General features: G+C 46.0%; 1 protein-coding gene across 1 annotated transcript in view; it reads left to right on the top strand.

The window, feature by feature from the left end:
* Positions 1 to 4815: 4815 nt before the first annotated feature.
* The window catches only part of LOC131282891 (uncharacterized), a 62385-nt gene continuing 47618 nt past the window's right edge, over positions 4816 to 19582 (top strand). The window contains exons 1-5 of the mRNA XM_058312437.1: positions 4816 to 5502; positions 6445 to 6560; positions 6820 to 7015; positions 7097 to 7438; positions 7548 to 7746. Coding sequence (XP_058168420.1) covers positions 4816 to 5502; positions 6445 to 6560; positions 6820 to 7015; positions 7097 to 7438; positions 7548 to 7746 — 1540 coding nt within the window. The remainder of the gene's footprint in view (positions 5503 to 6444; positions 6561 to 6819; positions 7016 to 7096; positions 7439 to 7547; positions 7747 to 19582) is intronic.

Raw genomic sequence — 19582 nt, 5'->3', positions numbered from 1 at the left:
CCAAAATGCAGATTTAAAAATAAAAACGTGTGTAGTTTGCGTATACACTCGCGAAAAACAAAAAACGATATAAGTTACACTCACTCCAACCACCGGATTTTGATTTATTTTTAAGCAAATGGGGGAAAAAGTGCTGGTGAAGCTGGGCATCAAACTCTTTGGAACGTTATTTTACATCCAGTTGGCCTCATGTGCTACAGAGTCAGCTATTTTGGGTGTCAAATTCGGTGCCAATCTAAACCTTACCGGTGGGATAGAATTAAATAACATCTTCCTGGAGGGTACAGGAGTGAGCGATGGTCCGTGGATGAAAATACTTTGAGCACAACGTTTTTACTGCGCGCATGTTGCTCCCAGCTTGCGCCTGCGATGATGACCTACTACTGCCGAGCATCATCGCTCTGTTGTGCGCAAGTAAATGTCGTGCTCCGTTTGGGGTCTTCGGGCGCGAGCGACGGTATGAAATTCAAAATTATGAGTCTTGTAGTTTTTGGTTTCTCCCACAAGTACACACCCGACAGACCTGATCCATTATGGGAAAAATGTGTCCCTCAAGAATCAACAAGAAGATTTGAAATGGAAGAAGCATCGAAGATGATCAAGATGTGGCACAGCTGTTGGCGATATCGTCTACATGACTGTTATGATTGCTCGCATTTCTTGTTGTCGTAGTTTGTCTTGCATGATTCATGCAGAACATATTAATCTTTTCACAGCTTACAAAAGCTGTTTACCTCTTTACAAACTTTATATTACACAATGATTGACACTGAATATATTGTTTAATGATCCAGTACTAGGGTCAATGCATGTTTTCCGAAAGGTGCCAAATTTTTTTTAACAAATACGATAACTGCAAGGTATTATGTTTTATGTTCATAAGAAATATAAAAAATGATAAAAGATTTGTTTATCTTTTTACCTTTCAATGTTTACCCTTATTTGTTTCAATTGTGAATTATGTTTGTCATTTTACCTAACTATTATTTTTCCGACCACATGCGGTATCAAAAATAGACTTCCATTGTATTACCATTTAACATATTTTATTTTGTAATATGTTTGTTTACCATACATGGGAAAGCAAAACCTCTCGCAAATAAGTATACTTTGCTGTACTATATTTTTGATTGAAAATTGTTCATTGTAACCTGTGTGTTACTGTAAAACGCAATTTTTTAATAGGTTTAAACAATTGGGAATAATATGATATGACAGCTGCGTTGGCATGTAAACACTTTTTTTGCTTTACAAATTCATTACATAGGTATGTTATGAAACCTGACGATTTTTTTATTTATAGTAAATTATTTGGAGTTTTTTTTATTCTTTTTATTTTTTAAAATGTTTTTTTCTGTAATTTTCATTGAAAAAATCTCAAAGGACGGATAAAGTTCATTGCCTAGTAAATATTCTGCCTATGAAATCCATTTGCATGTTTCATCAATAGAAAATCGAACGGACGCAGCTGCTTCGTGACAAATAAGCTGCCTGCATGGGTGTTCCATAAAATAACCTCCCATACATGTGGCTCCCATAACCATGTGCCCTACTTTACCAGCCCATTAAAGCCACCCGGACGCACAAAGGGGTCGCGTAAGGTCATATTTTCTTTGTACCGATTCGGAATCGGTGATGAAATTCGTAATTGCATTTCCACCGACTTGCGTCACCGCGGATTTTGCTGGCCACCGGAAGCTACACGCGCTATGTTCGCGCACGTGTGTGTGTGTGCACGTGTTTTCTAACCTGCACTAAGCTGCCGTTATTACTGGTAATATGCAGCGATTAAGCGTTATTTTCTCAAACCGGCCAAAGCGACCCGTATGAATCATTTAAATATTTAATCTTAATTGCCATTATCATGACTATTCATTGGCCCGGGGGCCGGTGCACCGATGCACCGATGTTGATGGCAGGCATTTTGCTGGCGGATGCCTTTCTGCACGCGGGGCCAGCCTTTTTTGCATTAGCAGCGCTAAAGCAGGTACCGTCCCCGGTCCCCCGATCTCCCCGTGGCCGCGGCGAAAGGGCATGAATTTATGATTGGTACGCTTGTTAAACTAATCCTATCCAAGGTTTATCCGGCCACTCGACGTCGGTTCTTGAGCGAAACGGATAACGAGGAAGAGGAGGAGGAAGACAAAAATGTTAAGACGTGCGGTGAGGCGAGTGCTTCTTTTCAGTTGGCAAATTTAGGAGTAACGTTCGTTATCGGCAGTGAAAGCCAGGCGGTCGTGACGGGGGGGAGGGGGCCTAGGCGAAGAAAACTGCAATTGGGGACAATCCGCATGGATCATAAATAAGTGAACGCAAAGACAATTGTCAAATATGTTGGAGCAGAAAAGGAAACAAATAAGCACACAAACACACACACACATACGCACTCGAACGTGAACGAGTGCGGCACAACGGTCAGCTTCTGGACCGATTTGAAATGATTAACTGCAATTTAGCGATCATCATCATCATCATCATCAGTCGAGTCGTCGTCGTTTCATCGTTGCTGCCATGAGGGTTTGTTCGGGGGAGCCGGGTTTGCTCGGGGAACCGTTTTCGCGAAACCGTTTTGCCCTTCCGTGCCATTTACTTGCGGAACATGCAAATTGTGTACTTGGGAATGCTTTGCACAACGATCCGCCGACTGTTACCGATCGCGCACGGCCTCGACTGAACAGTTAACGAAGATATGGGTCATGGTGGGAGGAAGAGAAGGAGTTGTAAGTGATTACTACCTCGGGTACGGCCTGCCTTTTCCTTATCAGTTTTCAGACGATTATTTGATGGACGACCCTGTATGCGACAAAATTGGTTGCAATGAAACCTTGGCTGGTTTCCGTCCGAGGGTTTGTCAAATGATTCATAGAATTCAGATTATTTTTTCAACAAATGGTTTGCTTATTATGTTTAACAATCATTATTTTAATAAGATGCCTCAAATATACCGCCAAACTGAGCTTCACTACAATATTATGTAACATTCTTATGAACCGTCTACAGAATGTTCGCCACACCTCGCGAAATATTCCTTCCTGAAGAATGCACACCAACACAGCAAAGCAGCATGCACCATCCCTGCAGTGTCTGGCCGACCTGCCATAGTTTCCGGTTCCGTTGGTGTAGGTGAAAGCAACCGTTAAAATGAATTAATCACCATTGTGTTGTGATTTAGGAAAACCACCCACGGTGCCTTCGGAGCATACAAACCGGCAAAGGCTCTTGTTTGGGTGTTCTTAAGAGCGAAAACCCCCCAAATACCGCCGCACGGACACGCACACACAAACACATTTCAGGACAAAAGTGTACATTCCGAAACCAAACTAAGACTAACTTCATTCCGGCAGAAACCGTAAACCACAACCATGCCGGCGATGGTGTTTGTGAGCATCACGTTTGTTTTTCTCAAAACAACATAAAAAAGTAAAAACGGACATGATTACCAGGAGGGGGGGAGGGGGGGGGGGAGTGAATTGCACCCGAATGCATACTAACGGCGAGAGAGCACCGGTTTATGCACTTGTGTGGAAGATCGTGAGAGCCACAATTTCGGGAGCTACTCTTAATTCAACCCAACAAACAAAAACTGGAAAAAACAAATGATGGCACGTAGAATGGGGAAAAGCGTCGCCAAACTGTCGTGAAGTATGTGTGCTTCGGAATAGTGAAGTACAAACACATAGCGAGGGGAAAAAAGCATCAACGATCACAACACCATCGCTTGACCTTTTCTCCAAGGCTGGAAAAAAGAAGTGCAAGAAAGCAACGTTTGAGGACGAAACCTGTAACCCGGAAAGTATCCTTCGTCATACTTCGTCCCTGCACACATACACACACATAGCAAAGCGCACTACAGTTGGTGGAGCATTCTCGGCACTTTTTGGCAACAAACGGGAGTAAACCTTCATTCATACCGTCTTTCATCCCTGTTAGCCTCCCGTTGGAACCCTTCGCTAACCTGGCACCCGTTGATGAATGTCTTCCCGAAGGGGAAAAATTCGTGTGAGTGACCACGCTGGAAAATGAGCATCAGTAAAGCACCTAAACATGGGGTACTACGGGTGCGGGAGGGAAAACTAGCGCCTGCGTTTTTCATTCTCCCACAAATCGTCTTCGTCGCGAATTCGTTAGGCACCGGTCGAAAACTATTCCACCGGCTTCGAGTACCTATATTTGCAAAAGAATGATTTCATGAGAAAAACTTTCCTTCATTTTCCGATGAGAGCAAAAACATGAAAATAAACAATGCAAGAACATGAAATGAAACAATTTGGGTGACGCGCGTTTCCTAAAACTAAAAGATGAACACATGATGAGTTTGTGGCAAGCTAAAACAAGCTGAAAATTGGTTTAATTTTATGCTTCCTGTTTTGTTTTAAGAATTTATAAGCAGATAAAAAACTCTGTTTTATGCCAGTAACTAGTATTGGATCTACGAATATAATTCGGAAACAGTGTACCATATGAAATTGATTATTTTATAACTAGTTGCTAACGAAACTTATCTTATTTTGTTTGTCTGTTACAGAAACCGTCCGTTAGATTCGACCAACCCAAGGAGAACCGATATTAGGAGTTGAAGCAAAGAAAATCCTCCCCTTTTCAAGGACTCTTTTGAGCCTTCCATCCCGCGGGATGACGACGTTCTGCATGATCTCACAGCCGTAGGAACGGGTCATCAACTGCTCTAAGCGAGGGGGTTCCCCAGCTCCCGGTTTGTTTTGTTTCGATTTAATTTCGACAACAACCGCCCGGCTTCAGCAACGTGTGTCTTTGTGGAGTGGCATAGCTAGCCCAACCCGAAACTCGATGCATTGAATGACGACAGCGACTGTCGTAGCCCAGCAGAGTGAGAACTTGGGACGGTTCCCTGCAACATCCTGCAGCCGTGCCACGACTAGCACGCCCGCCACGCGGTTCAGAATGAACGACACTCAACACCAGCAGCCGCAGCCGTTGCATACAACCGACACCAGCCCGCAGCACCAGCAGCAGAACAGCACGAACGGCACGAGCACGAGCGGACTCGGGGCGGCCCATCTCGCACTGCTCGGTGGCGCCTCCGGTGCCCTCGGCGTCAACGCCAACGGCAGCACCAACAACGGCCCCAGCAACAACAGCAACAACGGTGGCAGCAGCAACGGAAACAGCAAAAACCGCACCATGTCACTGAGCGAAAGCAAAATGGATCTCCATCTGCGAGATCAGCAGCAGCAGCAGCAGCAACACCAACAGCAGCACCAGCAGCAACGGCAAGATCATCATCAGTCATCGCAGCACCAGCAACAGTCCAATCTGCAACCGTCACAGCAGCAACAGCACCATCAACATTCGTTACAAAACCGACTCCGCGGGGTTTCACCGACGCCCTCGGAGCAGCAGTACGCCCTCAAGTGGAACGACTTTCAGTCGTCCATTCTCTCATCTTTCCGGCACCTGCGTGACGAGGAGGACTTTGTCGATGTCACCATTGCCTGCGACTCGCGATCCTTCACGGCGCACAAGGTTTGTCTCAGATTTTACCTTTCGATATTTACATTTACTCTATCTCGGAGAAATTCAATTTTTGATTTACTTTTGATACTTTTTATGTCAGTACCATCATGTCAGGCATGAAAATACTAATTTTGTTATTTAGGTTCGGATCCAGCTTTATCTGAAATAGCTCAACGCATTACAAAAGAAAACCCTTTACCCAATCAGTAATGGAAATAATGAAAATGTATTCATGAGGCAGTTTGTTTTCTATCATTGTATAATATTTTGAGTAACTTGCTTCAATAAGATCTTCCTGTGGAGTTTCGATACCTCCAATGAGATTTTTATACAAAGATTTAATCGTACCTAAAACAAAACGAAGAAAAATCTTCAATCCAACCTGTCATCGTTTAGTTATTGCTGACAATTCAAGTAACACACCTCAATCATTACTTCCACTTGTCACCGAATCGAATCGAAAGATGGCATCCAGAATAATCGTTCGAATTTCGTCCGTAATTCACGCCATAGATCTACCGCCGGTGTGGACATCCATTCCTAGCTTCTGTCATCGTCAAGGCGGGGGAATCTCTTAAATGGCTATCATTAGATAAATCCTGCCGACGATGATTGTCCGCTTGCCGGACACCTACTGGCGTCGCCCGTCTGTCGCCCTGTCGGAACGAGTTAAATCAAAATTAGCATCCGCTCTGACGAGTTTCAAGTTGAGCCGGCCCGTGTTCCCTGTAACGAAGGTCCGGGGACATTAACTAGCCAGCGGAACTACGGATCGAAACCGCTGTGTGTTCTGTTCTTGTGTTGTGTGTTTTACTTTGTTTTTTTTTGTTTGCCATTCGAAAGGGAGTCGCTACGAAACGTTTGTGTTGGTGTTCTACGGTTCCACAAACAAAACACCGATCCCATTAATCTCTCACTCACTTGCCTCTTCCGTTCGGCGTTTCCTTCCAGGTCGTGCTGAGCGCGTGTAGTCCCTACTTTCGCAAGCTGCTGAAGGCGAATCCCTGCGAGCATCCGATTGTCATCCTGCGTGACGTGCGCTCGGAGGATATCGAAAATTTGCTACGGTAAGTTCCACCATCGGGCCGGGGGTGTGTAGGTTTTTGGCGACCGAAAGCCGCCGAACCGAAAGCGGACGTCCGAGGGATTTATGGTGTTTACAGAAGGGTCCAAGTAGGGCCGTTCAGCGCCACAAAATGTTGCCGTAAACCCGCAACGGGGTGACGACAGCGCACCCAACTACGATCACTAATTAATCCTCTTCTCCCCTCCCTCCTTTCCGTGCACTTTCTTTGCCACGCCTGGGGCGGGATCCCTCGCACACAGATTTATGTACAACGGCGAGGTACACATCGGACAGGATCAATTAAGCGACTTCCTCAAAACGGCCCAGTTGCTGCAAGTGCGCGGTCTGGCAGATGTGACCACCGGCAACCCGACCGGCGGCCGTACGTCGGCCAACTCGTCCATGCTGAACTCGTCATTATCGACACCTGCTGTCCAGGAGCTGAAGGCATCACCCGTAATACAGCCGTCCGCAAGCGACGAACCCCCATCGTGACTAACCATTTCTTCCATCCTCTCTTACCCTCTTGCGCTGCAGACTTCCACGTCGTTACCATGGGAGCTGCCGGAGGATAACAACACCGCCCCACCGCCCCAGAAGCGTACCAAGAGCTCCGAGCTGTACCGCAAGCAGCACGGCCTCAGCCCGGACGATCCGATCCCGCTCGATCTGCTGCCGATCGGGCAGCATCCGCTGACGCGCGAACGCGACCGCTCGAAGGACAAGAGCAAGGACCACCACCACCATCACCGTAGCACCTCCTCCGAGCACGACCTGCACCACCACCATCACCACCGCGAGCGGGACCGGAGCCTCGAGCTGCGCGAGTCCCTCCTCGGCCAAGCGCTCGAGGGAGGCCCAACCCTAACCGTACCTTCGGTAAGCTGCCGACGCGCCAAGGATGGACGACCCCACCGCCACGGTTCTCCCTCCTCTCGTAACGCGCGTCACCACTCTCGAAACAACTCTCTACTCCTCTCTACACTAGAAACATCCCGATCTGATCTCGCTACAGGCCGCGGCTAGTGGTGACGACTCGAACAGCAGCGACAATGGCGCATCCGACCACGGCGAGGACGACGAGCTGAACGGCAACCTCGAGCACACCCGGCCGTCCTTCCCCTTCCTTGGGCTGCAGGGTATCCCCGGGCTAATACCGGGACCGTCCGGAATCGGCGACAACTTCGGTGAGTACCCGTTCTCTTGCTTCCACCGTACAATTTTGTGCGCCGCGTTGTGGAACATGTTGTTCCACCGGCGGTTTGTTTCGCGTAGCCAATGTGTGCCCCGTAATTGCATTAATACTTCTACTACCAACCTCTAATAATTCTGATCCCCTTTTTATATTCTGTTTGGTAATTCATCGATAATCAGGTCCCTTTCTGACCCCGAGGTCGGATAGCTACTAATATTTTTTCTTTGATCCTTGATTGTTTTGTTGTTCGTTGATCGTTCAGATCGTTTGATCATTCTTTGTTACATTGGCTTTTAACTGCACTTATTTTTAGTTCAACAATTTGGTTGTATCCCTTCTTTTGTCTAAATTTATTTTTAAATTAGTAAAGAATTTGATGTTAAATATCCTTTATTTGATTGATTCTACTTTTTGAAATTATAAATTCATCCGGTGATAATTGGTCGTGTTAATATCGTTAAATGCTATAGATATGTATAACTTTTTCTTCCACAAGTAAAACCTGTTTTTATCCATTGAGTCGGATTTGGTAATTGTAGATTTTTTACAGATTTCAATTCAAAACAAATTCACACATTGAGCTTGTATCTGAATATTATTCCGTCATTGTAGGAGGCTGTACAGCTTATCGTAAAATAAAAATCACACAAAAATGTTCCCAAACACCGGTGAAGCTGGCGGTTTCCGGTGTAATACTTACGATCGGTGTGACCCTTTTTATTATAAAATACCTGCGCCACACTTCCGGTGCCTGTTAGTCTGGCACTCCAGCCTCTCCCGCGATGGTGGAGACACAATTTTCACACAATTTAATGGCTCCGGAAAGAGTGTACGGAGGTGGCAGGAGTAGCCGGGAAACTTACTGTAAAGCGGATGGAGACATTTTTTTTCCTGAATGGAAAATGAGACGAAGGACGAAAAAAGTGTCCTTACATGGATTCCGTCCGACTTTTTTTTCTTTCTCACAGGATGCGAGATAGCGAACGGAAGTGGCTGCACAGTGGCCACACACAAACACAACCGCAACAGACAAACACGCACAAGTATACATTCGGTCGAACCCAAACCTACATACATACATCCGAGCGTATGTACTTTTCTCACGTGGTGTGTTGTTGTTTGTGTCCGATTTTTTTTTTTTCACCTGCCCGTCCGTCCACTGTCTTTCCCGGCATCGCCTGGGCAGGATATTTTTCTTTTCGTGTCCTTCACCAAGCGACTGCGGTAAAGCAGGCGCCAGAGAGCAAAAACAAACAAACAAATACACGCATCTTGAATTTGGCCAGCAGGATGTTTAGTAGTGCTGCCGGACCCTTTTTATCCCTCCCGTGCGTGCCAGACCCGCTCCCCTCCCCCATTCCCCCCACTCCGTCAAGGACAAAAGGGGAAGAAAATGCAAAGGACCTCGAAGGTCCTCGAAGACAGCTGCTACCGGACGAACGGCCGGCCATTTCTCGGTTCGGGTGCAGAGTTCATAAGGAATTCTAAAGGAAAGGAGATAAGAAAAACATTCAATCGAAAATACCGGGACGAGCAAATGCCGCCCACCGCACACCACACTCCACCCTCCGCCGATGCGGTGCCCTTCGGTATCGGCAATCCTTTCCGGAGAGTTTTCCAAATGTGAAGAAGCAACAACAAGGATAAAAAGAACTGGCTCCGGTTCCCAATGAAAAATCTTTTCCGTTTTCATCCAGCTCATTGCTCCTTCGGTGCTCCTTCGGTGGTCAAGGCGACCGAACCGACGGGACCGGGCTCCGTTCGGAAGGGGGTTCGATGGAAAATCGAGGAACACATTCAAGTGGAAACCCATGGGATGGGAAAAAGGAGATCCATTGTTGGTACTGATGTTAATGTGGTTGTTTCGTTTTTCCTGCAGTTACGCAGTTGCGTTGCCTCCAGCCACGCTGTCTCCACCTTCGGTTGGACAGAGAGAAAAATTAAAAGAAAAAGAAAAGTCAAAGGAAACCCCAGAATAAACCCTTTTTCGCTTCGAGCGTCCGGCAGACACCAGCTGTCGGTCGGTCGGTCGGCTTAAGGGGGGGAGAAAAATTTCACATAAAATTAAATGTATGTTGTTTATGTAACACAGCACTGTGATACCACTTGCATCCGGTGTCCGGTTCCGCAATTTTTTGCTCTCCCCATTCCGCAACAGTCCGGAACGTAAACAGTGGAATTTTGAGCTCGTAAGAATTCCCCGGTTGGAAAAAATGATAATAATTTTTCGCACTCCCTCTTCAACCCGGATTGAAAATTATGCCGGCGCAGGATATCTTCCTCGTGGATTGTGTTTGTGTGTGTGTGCGTGTGTTGTTTTCCTTTCATCGCCTCGATGCCACTATCAAACGGAAAGCGGATGATATGAAATTCATTCCGATTTACTATTCAGAGGTTTGGGGTACGGTTCTTTCGCGGTATAAAAAAGGGAAAACTTCACCATCCGGTATCATCGTTATCATGATCTTCATCTCTGGCGAACCGGGAGTCCCATGCCTACGGTTCGCTTTTTTATCCGTCCACAACCCATAACAACGGTATCATTCCATTGACAGTAATAAATACTTTTCGGGACCATCTTGAGTCGGAGGAGAAAGCGGTAGTGATTGTTGCCCGTACGTGACAATGGGAAAGCAAAATATTCCTATAGAAATGATTTCTTCTGCAAAAATAATGAGCTAATTTTTTAAAATAATTGTTGGTTGAACATTTTGACTTGGAAAATTGAAATCAAACTAAAGAACATACAAGATGTCACAACCAAAGAAGAATTTATTTCGCTAATAACTACCTATTTATATCTCACTAGCTTATGCTTCATGTTTCAAACATCATGAAAAGCATAAAAAGTAATGAAAACATTTTAAAACGACCCTCACTCACATCAGAAACCACACAGCTCGCAGGTTGCGGTTAAGTAATTGCTTGCGGATAATTTCAAACGTTCCACCCCTATCTCGTTACGCTTTAACCTTCGACATTGCGCTCGCACGGACCGAGGCGTCATCGTTATCCTTTTCATCGTGGCTGGGATAGTATTTTTTCCTTTCTTCACTTCATCCCCAACGTTACTCTATTCTACTTTGATTGAGGTTCTTTTCACTTAAGAAAAACAGAATGCAAAAACGAAACCACCGAGTCCGCAAATGACTCGTGGTCGGGAAAATGAGCCGGAATTCTTCCCCACCATTCGTTTTTTTTCTCTCAACTGTGTTATCATTTTCCTCTCCCTCGGTGGACCTTTTTTTTCTTTCGCTTGTTCACTTTAAAACAACTTCTCCCCCGTGAACGGAAGGAATCCGGGCTGGCGGTCGCAAATTAAGTTCGGCGCCTAATGAGGGGATTATATGCGGCATTTTGCGGTACTCCACGCCACGCTTTGCAAACCACGGCGAGAAGACGGACCGGAATGACGGCCGTCCGCAAGTGCTGGAGGGTACTTATTTTTCCTTCCACGCTGGAGGGGTGGGACGAGGGAGGGAAGAGATCGACGCGTAACCTTCTTGATAGGTAGATTAAGCAAATTTGATAAATGTCGGTTCGGGCGGACGGGCGTGAACCTGACATTCATTCCCCATTTTTTCTGCTTCTCGGATGTTATGATTCGAGGGGGAAAAGCGGGCACATGATGTACGTTCACGTAGGAAAACTAAGGAAGGATAATGACAGCTAAGCCACTCAGCTGATAATGTGCGGCCGTTCTATTGCTGAAAGAAAGGACATTATTTTTGGGCTTTGTCTTTTCTTGTTGAATGATCGAAAAGAGGTGGTTTGATTTGAAGATGATCGGAAAACTTACCCGATTTTTAAAAATAAAATAATTATTGAATTATTTTGACATATTCCAGCAAATGAAAATAATACATGTTCGAGCACATTCAATACTGGCAAAAAATTTCTCTCAGTGGCACCCTTTTCGATACATTTTCATTCGCTTGCCTGCCGCACTACAAACACATCAAACCGGGCACACATTGTGGCGAAAGAAAATGCGTCAGATCCGTTTGAAAAATGCTCGATAAAAAGGGCGGAAAAGACATTTTGCATTAAAATGAAAATATATTTATGTATCCACAAACACGCAACTCAATATCCATTTGATCAGCGGGACGCAACCCATACCCCTGGCTTGCCTGGCCGCCAAGGGAAGGAAATCGGAAAACAGCACACACTCGAACACGGAAAACCCAAAATACCGAAGGCTCTCGAGGTCGGCCAAATGAAGCTAACAAATGCCCAAAACCTCACCCCCTTTGCAAAGCGGAAGAAAAGCAACCGGGTAACGGGGCCGGACACACACACACACACACACCCGTTTCTCACTCATTTCGGACAGTCCGAGCCTACCCGACCATCCTTCATCCTTTTGCCACCCACACACGTACTAAACAAACAAACAAGCACGCCCGAGTCGTCGAAGGCGGAGAGTCGAAGAACGAGTAAGGACAGACGGAGTGGTACAGTTTTTGAATTTATCCGGCCCCACACTTCCCGACACCCTTTTCCCACATGGAGGTGCGTGCGAGAAAGAGGGACGAAAATGGGGCTTTTCCTTCAACTGGAAAGAAACATATTATTCGCCCGTCACAAACACAACTGTAGCGTGGAAAGTACTAAGACGGTAAACCATCTGCAATGCCACATTCTTCACAGTGGCGAAGCAATTGTTGTTCAGTAAGCTACCAAGTGTTGGGCACAGTTTGTAGGTTGGAAATTTTACAAATTTTCCTACGACCACGACAACTGTTGTAAATATTTCCATATTATTAATATTTTCCGTTTCATGCCAACAAAACCCCATCATCGAACAGTAAATTCCGTTTAGTATTGCACAAAGAAATAAAACGCATACACTCAAGCCGAGTGTCGAGAGGGTGGGCGGGTGGAAAAACCGGAACCACTCGGACGCCCCAAATGTCCGTAGGCTCCAAGCCTTCGAGCCGAAGCAGCACTCTTTCATCATCAGCAATGCCGGTGCTGATTTCTTGTTATCCTTTTTATTTTATTTTTATTTCGGCCAGTACGACCCTTCCGTGCGCGACACCTTCACCCTCCGGCCCATCCTTGCCCGCAAGGAGTTCCACCTCCATTCATGGTCTTCTTCTTGGCACCTTATCTCGCAGCGCAAATCTTTGCAGCTCCACACATTTTCCTCTACCAAAAGTGAAGACGTGGAAGGAGGTGGCAGTATGGGGAAATGTTGTTTGGCATACCCTTCTCTCCTCCCCGCTTTCGCCCATTGAACGAATCGTACGTATGTGGTAAGGGGGGTTGATCTCTTCGCCTGATTTCTTCGGAGAAACGGAACGGACAGTTATGCCGTTATCTTCGTTTCTTTGTCTGCGCAATTGCGTTCAACTGTACTGCTTCCATGTTGCCGACACGCTGACCATTCCACCAGGCCCGAAGGTACGAGATGCTCGAGGTTTTTCCTTGCTCCTACTTTTGTTGCCCCCGCCCGAACCTTTTTCCCCCGTTTGCGAGTGAGTTTTTCCCATGCGAAAGAAAGACGTTACCAAGAATGTGTGCAAGCGCTTCGGGAGGGAAAAGAAAAAGCAGCCCTTACGGCACCAAGGAGAAAGTGCCCCTTCCGCTCCACACCAACTCCCTCCCCCCTCAGTCATGTTTTCCCTCCATGGAAAGCACGGAGCGCAAAGCGGGGTAAGTAAAAAGGGGTCTCCATCCTTTTCCGATGGGGCAGTTTTTCATTCTTCGACGCTCGTTCGGCCATAAATTCGCTTGTGTCTGTCCGAAAACGCTCACCCGCTTGGCTCGTTCCATCCTTCCCCCCGGGAGAGGGGGGGATCTCCACAGCACATGTCCACTTATCGATCTGCACACACATTCTTCACTTTCGCCCATCGTTTATCGTGTTTTTCCTCGAAGCGTTCGGGTGCTGCCATGTGGAAGGATATCTTCCAACTCGTACGCTGACCACGTGCTCGGACTCCCAGGGCCTCCCTCTGGCGCTCTCCCCTCTCTCTGGGTGAGGTGAGATGCGAAAAAAAGACACCATCCTTGCGAAAATAAGCGTGCATGTGTGTGTATGTGTGTGAGAAATAGTAGATCGTTGTTTGATTTTTCCTCTCCCCCGAGTCGCTCGTCCTTGCAAAGGGCGAGGTGGAAAAAAGGGATACGTGTCACCCCGAGACGGAAGGATGGAAGGTTATGAGTGTCCGATTTATTTGTTCGCTCGAGACGGCCAGTTTTTGTGCAAGAATGAATGTTTTTTTAGACACCCACCTCACCTCCAGACCCCGCGTTCGCACCCCCGGAATGGTACATTTTTGTTTGTGCCGACACTCGTTTCAAATGTCTATTTGTATATGAATAGATTTGCCTGCCGCAACCGGGCGAGACGACGTTGCTGGAGGGAGTCGAGAGAAGTGCGTCCATCTGATCTTTGGGTTCTGTTTATGTCCGATGCGAGTCGATTCCGGTTTCACGTCTTCCCGAACGGTTTCACTGCGAATGCTTTTCCCCGAGAAGGAAGGGGATACGATGACGAAATCTCCGGAAAATGGTATTTTTTAAAAGGAAAAAAACTACATGTATAATTCTCATGTCTCCTTTCAAGCAGTTGAGCATTTCTAACTCTCAACAGGAGTGCTGAAAAGCGAGACGGAACTCCCGCTCCGATTCTGGCGAATGGAAAATAGGAAAACAGTTTGAACACCGAGGGATGGTAGTTGAAAGCAGCAAACCCTTGCGGATGGGTTGGGAAGGTGCTCGGTGTAAGGAATTGAATATCACATATCAACCCCGTTCCCGGTTCTGCGTTCATTTCTTTGTCCGTCGTACTGTTTGTCGCTGTCCGGGACGGAGACTGCCGGAAAACCCGGGGAAAGGGTGTCGGCCAATTGCCTTCGGACCGGCGTCGCCCGAGGGGTTGGTTGTTGAGGCTTTCCTCACCACCTCTATCCAGCCAGCGAACTACTAGTGTGCCTTTAGTGATTTGTTTGTGTTGGTAATGGACAGTTTGGAGCAATAAAAAGTGGTGTCCTTCTAGTCCCCGGAAGGTTACCATTGCTTACCTCCACACTCCTATGTTCCTTTTCCTCTTTACCCGAACAGACACGGGATGACCAAACGAATTCCATTGTATCAGAATGTGTGTGTGTGTGTGTGTGTGTGTGTGTGTGTGTGTGTGTGTGTGTGTGTGTGTGTAGTCCACCCTATTTGGGAGCCTCCTGGGGAAACGGAGAACCCCGCCGCGTGGAGGTGGATTATGCAAACGATTTTTCAATCTTCACCCCCGGCTTTTTTTATCCAACGTCCAGTTAAGCATCCCGCTGGGTGCGAGTGTATGTGTGAGTGTAGTTTTTTCTTTCTTTGCCTCGTTAGTTTTTTTTTTCTTTCTCGTAAGTTTTGCCCTGCCATTAGAAATGGACAAAAGGCCGGCAATCCACGAGGAGGGTGGGCACGCATTTCCGTCCCGTCGTACAAACACATCTTTTCCTATGCTTTTTGAAGTGTAGAGAAATTTCCCTCCGGAGGAAAACATGATCGGGAAGGGGCACAATGCAGTGGAATCAAATTTTATTCAACAACAAAAGTTTAAGGCGCCATAGCTTTTAACTGTGTCTCCAAGTGGTCGATTTGCGAAGATGGCTGTCGACGAGTTACGTTTGTTTTTCCACTAAGAAAAAATAACAATCCAACTAGCAGAAGATTTTCTGACCCAACGTTTGTTATGGTGCATCTCATATGTGTGGGGAAATTAAGCTGGTTATAAGCAGCAGATAAGCATAGAGGTACACAATTCCACCCCGTTCGTCCGTTATGTGATTCCTCGACTACTTTTCGAAGTTTATCATACTTTGTTTCATCAATAGAAAACCGGCGCTGACCTTACACGCGGCGCTACTTGGTGGCAAAGGATTGACGAGTGGCGCGGAGTTGCACAACGGAAAAAAAAACAAACCTAACGCTTGCGAACAGTTGACCATTTGTTGGCCACCCGAGAGGGGAACTATATTTTTAAATCCTCCCTTCAGCTGACCTTCTGTGTGCCGGAAAAGTATGCCACAACCCGTTGCGTGGGCGATGGAAAAGTGTAAGCATGAATCCTTACAACTAACGCCGCTCTCGGTAATTGTGAATGCTTGCGCCCTGGGCCGGGATAATGTTCAGGGACATGCTTACCTCCTTGTGTAACGGCGCCCCGGAAGATGGGGTTACGTAAAGATGTGCCGGCGAGGGTTTTATCTGCACGTTCTAGCTCGAATGGTGTTACATAATCGAGCTTATTTTGTGCGAGGCATGATTACGCAGTGTGATTTAATTTATTGTATTTGTTTTATTCAATGTGAATATTTTGTTTGACATCAAACAAGTTCTTTATTAGTTTGTTTTTCATCCTTTACCGTTTTACGCGGCTTGATGTATTAAATGCAACAAAAAAATTTAAAATTAGCGTATGTGTCAATAAAACATTGAACAAAATGCTGCAACATTCTTGATATACTTTAAACTTACATCCCTTGACCATTTAACGAAAATACCGATTAGGAAAGTGAATAACTCAATAACAAGCCAACGGTTTAGAATCGCATGAGAGAACACGCTAACAGTTTTATGTAAATTCCTGGCGCCGGCCACATTTCTCCCACCGTTCGAAAAGCGGTTTCCCTGTCGCCAGGATGCAATGAAATTAGTTTAGAATAATTTGAAATCGGACCCGTTTTCCATTAGTGTCAATTATTATTTGCGTTGTCGGGCGCCCTGAATCGCTCGCGGCAGTAAAAAAAACCTTTTCCATCGACAACCAAACACTCACCACCCAAACACACGCACATACACTCGGACATACAAAAGGGGTGATCTATTTTCACACCATTTTTAACCACGCGTAAATGCGTCCCTCGGAATTGTAGAGAGTCGAGGATGGAGTTGCTAATGTGAATTCCTCCTTCCTAAACAATGCTTATCGGGTGGCCTTTTTTCACCTGGTCGTCCCGTTCGTACCTTGCCATTACACAGAAAGCACCCAATCGTGTGTGTGTGTTTGGTAGACATGGCGAACTCCATTATCGGCGCCATTATTACGCATCAAAAAATGAAACGATAGCAAACTGCTTTCAAATGAATGGGCGTTCGCGAAAACTATTTCAAGGCAAAGTGTGTAACATACTTTCCAAACCTCACCGTCATTCTGTAGGGATTCACCCGAACCTATTGCGCATCAGATTCTGGAGAGAAAATGTTCCGAACGCTTGATTGGAAATAATAATTTTAATCATCCTGTAATGCCTTTGTAAGCAAATCATTTTATTTTCACCCCACCAGCAAGGGTGAGAATGGAGTCTAAAATACATAAAGTGTGCGGGCGAGGGATCCCCCTCACATTAGCCAGTTGATCTCGATGGTATTTTCCGCACTCACAAAATTGCGCTCCCAGTAATGATTCACGTACCGCGTGGAAGCTATTTTAAGGTATTTATTGTTCGCCAACTCTTCCCAATCGGGGTAGCGAGTAGGGATGGCAGTGGAAAGCGGCCAACACGTTCTAAGCTCCAACGAAAACATACACCCAATTCCGAAACCACCCACGAGTGCGCGGCCGGCTGTGAGTTGGGTTTCATTTGCCAATCCACAACAACACTAGCATTAGATTGGTTTATTATTTGTCTTCACTTAAAAAAGGGAAAACGATGGGGGTGGGGGACATGCCGGGAGGTTGGGTATAGGCTTCCCGGTGGCAGCAAATGGCAATATGATTATCAGCCGCCCGTCGAAAATTAATGCCACGATCGGAATCTGCACCCTTCCCTCCCCCGGGCGCCACCCTCCGGCCCAACGACACCCGCGGCGTTATTAGAGATGTGAGGTGCTATTAGCATTACTATTAGTACTGTTAATATTATCATTACTGATAGCGGTGCCGACCTCGACCAGCCAGCGTGCGTGTGTGCGCGTTCGATGTTATTAATATTATTAAAAGCTACTCCCACGTCCATACTTTAATGGCGGTGCAGACACTAAGGCGCCCAAGGGGGTGGTGTCGGTGGCACTATGGGAGGGCAAATTTTAATATCGTTTTCTATTTAATTGCGAGCCCCCTACGAAACCAACTCAAATGACGGCGATGATGGTGGTGGTGGTAACGCCATCATCTGGGCACATGTAGATCGAAAGTCAATCCTTTTCATTTTGGACAGGACTTTAAGTCCCCTTACGGAGTACATACAGTATTTGCCCGATGCCGCCCACGCTTACTCCAAACGTTTCAGCAGGCTAAAAGGTATCTGGGTGTGTGTTTGTGTAAAGCTCGGGTCTCAATTGACGTCGACAGTGAGCGACAACTCCGGGATCGCGCTGGAAAAAGTTGGGAGCAATGGCAATTATGTTTTGTGCCCATGATTTAAATGCCTCCGAGGTTGGCGACGATAGTTCAGGGTGTGTGTGTGTGTAAACACACTTACAAGTACACGTACACGTAGGAGGGTATGGAAATATGAGTTGTTTATTGCGCTACGGTTTTGCATCCATCCCACCGACGCACTCTTTTGCACACCCGCTTTTGCCTCCCTGCATTGACGTTCGTTCGGCCGGAAACATAAAACTACCCCCCAACGAGCATCTTCCCCTCTCCCTCTCTCGGCTCCATCATCTACCACCATCCTTCACCCAGTCGGAAGCCAATCGGTAGGGGTGCTACTAGGCGAAAAATAGGTTTTCCTTCTAACATCCTCTACTACCGGGTATATGTTTGTCTGTGTGTGTGTATGTGTGTGATTACACCCATGCATGGCCATGGTTAGGTGACAGTAATGTGATGGTCCACCACCGACAACCCCGCACTAGGACGACACACTGGGGCGTCGTGGTGGTGTTGGTGCGGTGTACTTCATTTGTATTAATTTTCCATTTAATGATATTTGATATGGTGTAATGGCGCCCGGCGGCGTTTTTTTTTACTGTCGTGTGCTAATTTTGTAGCCCATAAAATGGGGCCATCCTATCCCGGCCACCGTGCGATGGCACTGCTCCGTGCCAACACACCATGCAACCTAATGAGCATTAGAAACGGGCGGCTCCCAATCCCACCCCCACGGTTTGGGGTGTTTCGGCTTTTTTTTCTTGGTAATTTTTCACTCGATAGATCGGTTGTTGTGCTTTAGGACGCATTTTCAATCATTTAGAGAGCGATTACATCCCTGATTATGAGGTGTTTCTTAAACAACTGTCCCTGGCGGATACTCGTTTTACTCCTTCTTTTTTATATAAATCTTCTTCGAAAAACAATTCCTGGTTTGGTAAAGAAAATTTAGCAACTTTTCATCTCAATAAAAAAAAAGTATTTAAAATGTTGCTTATCGTTTAAAAATACTTCAGAAGATTCTTTTTTGAAACAATTATCGTTTTGATAAACGTTTTTACTGTTTAAATTTTCACTTATTCACAGAAAGAAGCATTCCTTTGAAATATTTTTCTTATGATTTATTGTTATAATCTTTAGACTGTTAATTACAACGCTACCCAACAATCAAAGTTTGGTAGCCTTTACAAAGGTTTTTTTTACATATTTACAAAAAAAGGTTTACGAAGGCAAACTTATTTTTCTCCTTTCAGAACTTAGTTTCTTCGCAACAACTGTTGTGAAGGATACAGTAAACCTCCTCTTCAATACCAAAGTATAGCATACACTTGATGTTCAAACAAGTCCCAAACTACAACCCCCCCCCCCCCTCTCCCCCCCAACGAAAACAATCTTGGGTAAAGGCACTATCGCCTATTTGCATACACCATCCTTCTTACATTATAATTATTACATTCTCGAACCACTCGGCAGAAGTGAGACTTTTCATTAAAACCCCTACCCCGGC

This window comes from Anopheles ziemanni, chromosome 2 (assembly GCF_943734765.1).
Source record: "Anopheles ziemanni chromosome 2, idAnoZiCoDA_A2_x.2, whole genome shotgun sequence".
Classification (NCBI taxonomy): domain Eukaryota; kingdom Metazoa; phylum Arthropoda; class Insecta; order Diptera; family Culicidae; genus Anopheles; species Anopheles ziemanni.
Note: the sequence above shows the minus strand (reverse complement) of the source record. Positions and strands in the feature narration are given on the sequence as shown.